The sequence below is a fragment of the Delphinus delphis genome, chromosome 8 (assembly GCF_949987515.2).
Source record: "Delphinus delphis chromosome 8, mDelDel1.2, whole genome shotgun sequence".
Classification (NCBI taxonomy): Eukaryota; Metazoa; Chordata; class Mammalia; order Artiodactyla; family Delphinidae; genus Delphinus; species Delphinus delphis.
Window position 1 is genome coordinate 9,445,989 of NC_082690.1, and position 9,545 is coordinate 9,455,533.

At 49.3% G+C, this 9,545-nt stretch overlaps 1 protein-coding gene across 1 annotated transcript in view; it reads right to left on the reverse strand.

Moving 5' to 3' along the window:
* DCPS (decapping enzyme, scavenger) overlaps positions 1-9,104 on the reverse strand; it is a 33,687-nt gene extending 24,583 nt beyond the window's left edge. Inside the window, exons 1-2 of the mRNA XM_060017694.1 lie at positions 8,862-9,104; positions 7,309-7,483 (exon numbers count right to left, since the gene is read on the reverse strand). Coding sequence (XP_059873677.1) covers positions 7,309-7,483; positions 8,862-9,062 — 376 coding nt within the window. The 5' untranslated portion in view covers positions 9,063-9,104. The remainder of the gene's footprint in view (positions 1-7,308; positions 7,484-8,861) is intronic.
* Positions 9,105-9,545: the final 441 nt, after the last annotated feature.

A 9,545-nucleotide genomic window follows, 5' to 3' on the forward strand; every position in this document is an offset into this window, starting at 1 on the left:
AAAGGCTAACATAAGACTTTAAATTGAAAGGGTCCAAAAGTACCCAGCAGAGTGAATGAAAAAAAAAAAATCCAACCTAGACACAGCATTCCAAAACCCCACTACACTAAAGATAGAAGACATCTTATATGCTTCCAGAGAAGGAAACTAACAGAGCAAACAAATGACAACAAAAAGCGAAGTTAGCTACAGAGAAATGACAATTAAACTGGCATTGGATATCTTATTAGCAACAATGCTTTATTTAAGAGATCAATGCCTTTAATATTGGGAGGAGAAATAAATTTAAATTCTGTATTCAGTCAAATCATAAATTAAAAGTGAGGGCAGGGACTTCCCTGGTGGTTCACTGGTTAGGACTCCACACTCTCACTGCCAAGGGCCTCGGTTCAACCCCTGGTTGGGGAACTAAGATCCCACAAGCCACGTGGTGCGGCCAAAAAAAAAAAAGTGAGGGCAAAACAAAAGATTCAAAGTTTTCCTCTCATTTATTCTTTCTGAGGAAGTACTTAAGAATGTACTTCAGCTAAACAAGAGTAAAACAAGAAAGAAAAAGACGCAGCATCCAGAAGACAGTGGATCTAACCCAGGAAAGCAGCTGTGGAAGGGAAGTCTGTTGGGAGCTCAAGGCATGCCTTAAGAATCAGCTCTCCAGATCGGAGCGAAAAGAGAAGAGCATTTTGGAAGTGTTTCCGGAAGGAAGGAAGGAAATACATAACAAATTATTAAAGTAAATGACTAGGTAATTTCAAAAACAGAGTACAGGTCCTCCTCACCTTATGATGAGGTTACATGCAGATAAACCCATCCTAAGTCGAAAATGCATTTACTACACCTAACCTACACCATACCTCAGTCTAGCCTACCCCGAACGCGCTCAGAACACTAACGTTAGCCTACAGCTGGGCACCACCATCTAACACAAAGCCTATTTTATAATAAAGTGTCGCTATCTCACGTAATTGAATACTGTACTGAATGTGAAAAACAGAATGGCTGTCCGGGTACAGAATGGTTGTAAGTGGTTTGCCCTCGTGATCTCAGGGCTGCCTGGGAGCTGTGAAATACAAGTACAGTACAGCTGACAGAGAAGCTGGGGGACAGCAAAGGACAGAAGAGGTGCTGGGAAGGGAAGGCCGGAGGCTTCTCACCGATACTCTCCCCCAGCACAGTGATACAACCTATAGTACATGGAATAAGGACTAAAGATTTCAATATATTTAGGATTCCAAAGGCAGTTAAGAAAAAAACCCTGGTAATAATAATATAAACATCAAAAATTGGGAGGAGGAGGGAGGGAGGGAGGGTGAGGAAAATGTAAAGGAGCTAAGACTTTCATCCTCCACTGTGGGAAATTGATAATGTCAAAATCGATAAATCAAGAAAGAGCTGCATAAGCGTATTACCCAGTTAAGTGTCTAGAAGAAGTCACCAGAAGCACTAACCCCAGAAATTGTCTTAATGGTAGTTACTTCTAGAAGGCAGAACCAGGGTGGGCCAGACAGGCCAGAGCCCGTCTCTACTTGACCGTGTGACTGCACGACTTTGATAAATGCCCCAGCCCACCCCAGACATTCTTAGTCAGTAGGTCCAGACTCTGTATTCAAGAAAGCTCCTCAAGCAATTCTGATGACTGACCTCTGCATCCCATTCAGAGCTGAGAAATGATGATTTTATGACCTCATCGGATACCGAAGCCCCCTGAGGTAGGCTAGTCGGCTACTCGATTCCTCATTTCTCATTCAGAGAAACTGAGTCTCAGAGCAATTCCGTGATGTGGCCCTGAGCCTGAGGTACTTCTCGTGTTGGGTGACGCTGGCGCCCTTCCCCACCCTGCTCTGGTGCTGTCCTGGCCGAGACCTGTCTGGCAAGGCTTCCCCTGCTGGTCACGGTTCAAACTGCACTTGTCCTTCAGCTCAGCTGTGCCGGGAGGGCTGCGGAGGACACCCGAGGGCACGGGGTGAGAGGCCTGTGCCAGTCTGTGCCGAAGCGGAGCCACGGAGCCTGGTACCGGCCCTGTCCTCCAGTCGTTGGAGGAGGCCACATGCCACCCTCTTCTGCCCGCTGGCACTGACCCGAGTGGGCACCACACAGCACGGGGCTCCCTTGTCCACAGAAGGCAGAACAGAAACAAAAGTCTGCTAGTGCCCCAGACCCAGAGGAAGGCAGGAAGCCTTAATCAAACACTTTTACTTGCAGCAACAGTGACTAGAAACCAAACTTGAGAATGAGGGCAGAGCCCTGCAATGCACCTGGGGAATATTCTTAGTTCTTCCAAGGACTTGCCAGTTTTTCTTAACTTTTAATTGGGAGATATACTGTAAATATTAAATGTGTGTGTGTGTGTATATACCACACATATATATGTATATATACACACACACACATTTTACATACACACACATATGTACATGAATAGAAAATATATACTGTTTAAAGACCTAAAATAAAAGAACATCCATGCAGGGAGCACACAGCCCAAGAAACAAATATTACCTGAAGTCTCGGCCCTGCCCCGCCAGGGATAATCACTTTGCTGAACTGGGGGTTAATCATTTCTCTTTTTGTCTTCCTAGTTTTATGAGGCATGAATGCATCCCCAAGCAGTGTATTGTTTGGTTCTGCTTGTTTTTCAACGTGATCTAATCGGAATCGAGGAATCACACGGTGAGTATTTTATGTCTTGCTTTTCCGGCTCTGTGCGTGTAGAGCCTTCCTTCCTGACGTGTGTAGCTGGGTGGAGAAGTAGTCCGGTGCAGGATTTACTTACTTACTCTTATTGTTAGCTGTTATCTGGACTATTTCTAGTTTTTTCTATGCTGCCAGGAAGACTCTAATGAGAGTGGCTGGCCTTTTAAAATGCCCCTCCTCCAGAGCCCCAGGGTTTGCCTCTGTACAGAATACCGGGCCTGTAGCTAGATAGCTAGAGTTCTGGGAGTTCCCTGCAACCACGAGAAGATGGGATTCCCAGGGGTCCCTCTGCTCCCTGGCCCGGCCTCACTCACACACAGAAGCCTTCTGCTCTGAACCTGAGATTCCCCACCCCTGCTCTAACAGCAGGGAAAACAATGGCCTTTTCAGAGGCAGTCCGGATTTCTGAGTCACACCCCTCTCCCTACTATCTGCCCCCTTCTTCCCAGGTAAGAGAACAGAGTTCTCAATGAAAGGGCTCCATTGATGGGCCACAGGGCGTGAAAGCGTGAGGGCCGGAGCAGGAGGGGGCCAGGCTCTGCCCTGCCATCTGGCCCACACGGTGCTCACATTTGCCACATGGCTACAGGGGGAACAAAGGAAACCGGACCGTGGTCAGGGCCAGGCGTGTTTCCCTCTGTTACATATATTGTTCCACTTAAGGCTCATATAATTTTAAAGGTGGAAAAACAACAACAAAAGATGACTAACACTTCTGAGTCCACACCGTACGCCACTGTGCTGAGTGCTTCAGATACCTCATCCCAGTGGGTCATAACCCATGACAGGGGTGAGGAAATTAATTTAGGAGGTTAGGACCAGCATCTAAACAAAAGGAAACAGAGAAGACTGGAAGGAAGATGAGAATACTAGAGCGTGTCCCGTAAACTAAGGGTAAGTACTGTTTTGTGAATTCTTTCTGTACCTTATATTCACATATATTTATCTCTCTGCACTGGGTCACAATGTAAACTATATATCTCTCACTGTGGATAGAGGCTAAAAAATCTTAAAACACCCTTTCTTGTCTCATTTATTTCATAACCATCCTGACGTAGGTTCAGTTACTAACCTAATTTAACAAGGAAATAACTGCAGCTACTTCCTCGGCTTCATCTGGGCCACACAGCTCGGTCACCAACCACCCACCAGCCTCCCGCTGCTCTGTTTCTCTTTCCTCCCCCAGAACACGTGCTGCAGCCTCAGCCTGGGGCATTCTCCCCGCCCCTCTCACCAGCTCTTTGCACAGCTGGTTCCTTTCCATCCTTCAGGCCTCAGCTTGGGGGTCGTGTCCACAGAGCCCTGGTCCCCAGCCCGAGCAGCCCCTCTCCTGTTCACGGCCGTGTCGATGTGTCTCCTTGTTGCTGTCTGACTTCCCCACTACAACTCCAAAGGAGGTAACGTCTGATGCCCTCGCCTGTGTGTACCTGGCAGCAGGCATTCCCTAATCTGTTGGTTGAATACAGACACTCAAGTTCTCACAATTGGTAAATGGCAAAGCCAGGATCCCAGCCGGGGGAGGGCGGACCCCTTGACCCCTGCACTATATATGAAAACTACGAAACAGCACCAGTAAGTGTTAGCGCTTGGCTGGGTCGGACTTCGACGCCTGTGCTCTATTAGGTCAACGGGGTAGGGGGGCCATGAGGGCCTCGCTGAACAGCCTTTTGTGGTCGGCTGAGAACTTGGAAGGGGTGAGTGAGGAGACAGCAAAACCTCAGGCTAGAAGAGAAGAAGTCTGCCAAAGAACAGAGAAATACCAGAAGAAGTCCTCAGAGCAGCCAGCTGAGAAATGAGCTGGTGACTGGGACTGGAGAGGCGGGGCCGAGAAGCCTGAGGACCAAGGCCAAAGGAATACCCTGGCCGTGCTGCCACCTCGTGGCTGTGGAATGCTTGGCCCACAGGAAACAAAAGAGAGGTGGGCTGGTCTGTGGGTTCATTCTTCAGGGGTCATTTACTGAACACCTGATGCAGGCCTGGCTGCTGGGGCCTGGAAATGAGTCTGACACGGCTCCAACGTCCAAGGACCGCTGTTCCCTACATCCGGGCAGTGACCCAACCCTGAGAGGTTTACTTCCCCCTTTTCACAGTAGCTTGTGGGGTGCCCCCTCCCCAAAACAAGACTGAGCGGGCAGAGATGACCTCTCATTCATCTCTGAAGCTCCAGCACCCAGCACAGGGCCCAGCACATCAGAACAGTTACAGTGGCTACAATTTAATAGGTGCTAAGTGCTTCCAAAGACAGCGCATCAGTTCCCACATTTTACCTCTGAGGTACTTACGAGACCGCCAAATGGAGATGTCAAGTCAGTGTTTATTTCAGTATGAGCCTGGGGTTCTGGGAGAGGTCAGAGATGGAGAAATAAATGTGAACACCACCCACAGATGTGTTCAAAGACCAGGACCTCTCAACGAGTTTCGTGTGCATGTGACTCACCTGGGGTTTTTGCTAAAATGCATATTCTGATTCTGCGGTCTGGAGCGGGCTCTGAGAGTCTGCATTTCTAACAAGCTGTCAGGCGATACCAATGTTGTTGGTCCACAGACCACACTGTGAGTGGGAAAAATCTGGAACAGAAGTTGACAAACTATGGCCAGAAGGTCAAATCCAGCCTATGGCCTGTTTTCCTACATCCAGCAAGATAAGAGCAGTACTTTTATTTTTAAAAAGGTTAAAAAAGAAAAGAATATGTGGCAGAGACCACTAGTAGCTCACAAAGCCTAATATATTTATCTCTGGTCCTTGACGGAAAAGGTCTGCCAATCCCTGATCTGGTATGTCATCCAGGGACAGGAGGCACAGCGAGATGAGAGAGGGATGAGGGTGGAGCCCTGAGCCAGGCTGTTATGACTTCCAAGTTGCCATGCCTAGTTTCAGTAGGAAAAATAAGAATATAATGCACTGTTTGTGTGCTTATGCTAAAAAGACAGTGAGCCCTGGAAAAGGTGAGCTAAAACCTGAGGCTCCCAGGTAGGAGTGTACAGCACTGGGGAAGAGGTGCAGACATCTTCGGGGCTGAATGGGGACGAACACCTGTCATCTTGATAATCCACTGCCTCTTTCAGCGCTTATCCTGGGAAAAAATGACAAAAATAGAAAGACGGGGCAGTAGCCACCACCCACTGTGTGCAGCACCACAGAAGTACATGTGCTGAAAAAAATAATATGAAAGGGAGTTCTACAAGGTTGCTCTGTGGAGCAAAACCTTCTGAATTTTGGATGAGGGTGGGGAGGGTGGACAGAGAAAAGGGTAAGGCAAGGGCAAGGGGTGCAGCAGAATAACGGTCCCAGAGCCTGTAGTTTGGGGGCTGCCCCACGTCATGTTTGACTACAGTGTTTGGCTACTGTCATGCTTCGTCACGCTGTGTTGACGACTATGTCTGCTTAAATGTCAGCGCCTGAGAAAGCAAATACAGCCGTCCATTTCCGTCAACGGGAACCGATCAATCTGGCCCTCTTTCAACAAAGGACCGGGCTCTTTTGCTTCCAGCCGTGAAAAGTTTGCTTGTCTCACATTAAGCATTCACATATATTTCCGAAGGACAACAAGAGAACCCTTTCTCGGGGGTGCAGAAAAGACTAAGTCTATCCAAAAGACTGTGGCAGGATATCCGTAAAGCCAAACTGTTCTTAAATGTTGGAGGACAAATAAAGACAGAAGGATATTATAAAACTGTCCTGGGCTGCAAAGCACATTCCAGAATTTCCTGGTTGGAAGGAACCTTCAAGGTCAACCAGGCTGCCTCATGCTTCCCACGAAGCTGCCTCCTGAATCTAACCGTCTAAAGGAGAAAAGCTCACATCGCGTCTGGCTTTAGGCACGGAATATTCTTCTTCTTCCACTTCTTCATAAATTAAAAAAATACTTGCAATCAAAACCAAATCACTGCCTTTTAACCCACAAACCCCTGCCCTTCTCCAGTCCTTCGTCAATCACACTGTCTCCCCCCTAGAAAGTGAGTTCCTTCAGGGAACTAACTGATCTTGCAGCACCCAGCACACTGCTCATTCCACAGCCGCGTGGTGAGCAAGTCCTCAGTCGACTAAAAAAAGAGACTAAAAAGATCTCAGTTTCTCTGCCACCTTTTTGCTGTGTGATCTTAGACACACAGCATTAACCTTCCCACATCGCATTTTCCTCACCTGTAAAGTCCTATCACGATAGGGCTATTTTGAAGACTAAGTACAATGACACATGTAGAGTACTTAGAATGGTGGCTAGCACAACAGTAAGGGTTTAATAAGTGCTGACAATCATTATTACTCAATTAGTAGATGAAACCGTTCCATCCTATGAATCACACTGTCACCCCAAAGCACATCACACCAGAACTGGGTTTCTCAGCCTCGGCACCGTTGCCATTTCTTTGTTGTGGAGGCCCAGCCTGTGTTTTGTAGGATATTTGGCAGCATCTCTGGTCTCCACCTTCTAGGTACCAGCAGCACCCCACCTCCCCAGATCTGACAGCCAAAAATGTCTTCAGAGATTGCTCCTTCCTCCATAGGGAACCACTGCACCAGAATATGCAGATCAGTTGTGGAGTGGTCACCACGCCCCCTAATTCCCCACCATCCCACTCTCCCCACAGGCAGCCACCTCCACCCCACGTGCTCACCACTCAGTTGCCTTGGAGGGAACAGGTGATAGGTGCTGTAGATATCATTGGAGAACTGCAGCTGGAGCTCAGGGCTGCCCTTCAGGAGCTGGGCAACGTGGTCCACCTGAAATGGTGTCTTCTCCAGGATCACAATGGCATCCTCTCCGTCCCCATCTCCAGAAGCCTCATTAACCTGTGGGTGAGACACCATCAGTGGGCCCAGGGGCAGAAGCACAGGTGAGGCCTGGAGAGCAAAGGTAAAAGATGTAAAAGCTCCCAGGGCCTCTGCAATCCCAGCACCTGGGATTTCCTTCCCTGCAGTCTTCCCTCTGGGGAAGTCTAGCCGATGGCACCCATGTTTCTTCTCCCAGAGAAGGCATCTCATCAGCCCAAATCCTTGTGGCAGCTCTCACATCCTCCTTCTAAACGATGCAAAGCTTCTCAGCTGTCTTCTATTTTAGGCTCACAAGGCCTCTGTCAAATTCTCCCCATTTTACAGACGAAGAAACTGAGGTCCAGAGAAGACTGCTTGCCCAAAGTCACACGAATAGTCAATGTTGAAACAGAAACTAGAATCTGGGTATCCCAACAGGCTTCTAGGTCGAAGGTTCTCATGGCTAAAATCTTCAGCAGGTGCTGCAGACTGAAGACAGGTAGGGGTGAGAGAACCAGACAGAACCTTGTAAAAAACAAGTTGCAGGGACTTCCCTGTCAGTCCAGTGGTTAAGACTCCACGCTTCCAATGCAGGGGGCGTGGGTTCAATCCCTGGTCTGGGAACTAGGATCCAGCACCGCCAAAAAAAAAGAGAGAGACACAGAGAGGCATGGAAGCCTCGGCGGAAGCCTCGACCAGGTCCCCCTGATGCTCTCAAAAGTGAGAGCTCCTGCCAGGAGTTCTGGAGAACCCTTGGCCAGCGTCCTCACTAGTTCTTGAGGTGGTCTCCAGTCTCTCCTCAGCCCCTGCTGGAAAGCTGAGCACATGGCATTAGCTGAAGATACTCGGCTCTCCTGAAGACCAAGGATGGTAACTTTCATCACTACGTCCCCCGCACCCAGCTCAGTGCTAGACTGTCAGAGCGTGATATGCGGAACTGAATCACCAATTTAATAAACTGTCTCCTCGGCTGGGGCTGGAGTTCTTTATAGCAAGGATCAGACCTCCCAGTCTCTATGTCCCTACCTGGGGCCTGGATGATCAAGACCGTCCGGCAACACTTGCTGGGTTCCTAGCAACTTCCAGGTTTAATGAATGACTGATGACTGCTTAGGGACTTCAACATGTGATTATGAATCGGCAATACACTCTACAAATGTTAGGTTTTTTTAGTAAAAGACGAATTAGGAAAATTAGCCCTACGCGTGTTAATTCCCTTAATTTCACAGGTAGTCTTGCCTCCTCCACGAACTAACCCCCCTGAATTTTAGTGCACTCTGCCTTCCTCGCTCCCCACCGAGGAATGTGCTTGGTATTTTCCGAAGAATCTAAAAAGAAAAAAAAAAAAAATCCGCCTCCGAGGCGACGATTGGGTCACTCCTTCCCGCATCCCCTCCCCAGGGCTGCCTAATGGTACCTTCCCGTGTAGGAAAATGATTTTGTCCCGCGCAGACTCCCTCAGCACTTTTTTCACTCTAAAGCCGGAGAAAGGTAAGCGGACAGGGGCAGAGGTACCATTCCCAACGCCCGCTTCTTTCCCCTCTGTGCCGAGCGCCTCCGCCTCCTCGGCATCCACTTCGCGCTTTCTCTTGTTGGGCTGCGGCACTGTGTCCGCCATGCTGCCCGGCGGGAGGTGTGCGCCTGCGCGAACCCGGCCGCGGCCCCGCCCCTCCCGGCCGCCTCCTCCCACCTCAGCCAAGGGGCGGTGACTACAACTCCCGACGTGGTCCACGCCGGAGGCCGCATCCCTTCCGGCCTTAGGGAGCCTCGGAGCGCTGATCCCTGGGATCCACCCGGAACGAGCGTTTTAATTCAAGTTACCTCCCCTTGGTCCCCTGGTGCTAGCCGGCCCGAGTGGAGGCCGGTGCTGAGGGCAGCGAGAAGGCAACAAGTCCCTAAAGAGGCGGGCGAGAGAGGCTGCAGGGGAGAGGGCTGCCCCAGCCTCCCAGGGGCAGGAGCCAAAAGACGCCGTTTGGACTCAATGCGTTGACACTTTGGTTGAAAGCACATTTTAATCAGAATTACACCCACATTGATTAGAGTGGAAGGGATGTTTCAGAAATAAATCTGTTGAGCCAACCTATTTCTTGGTCAATTTGTT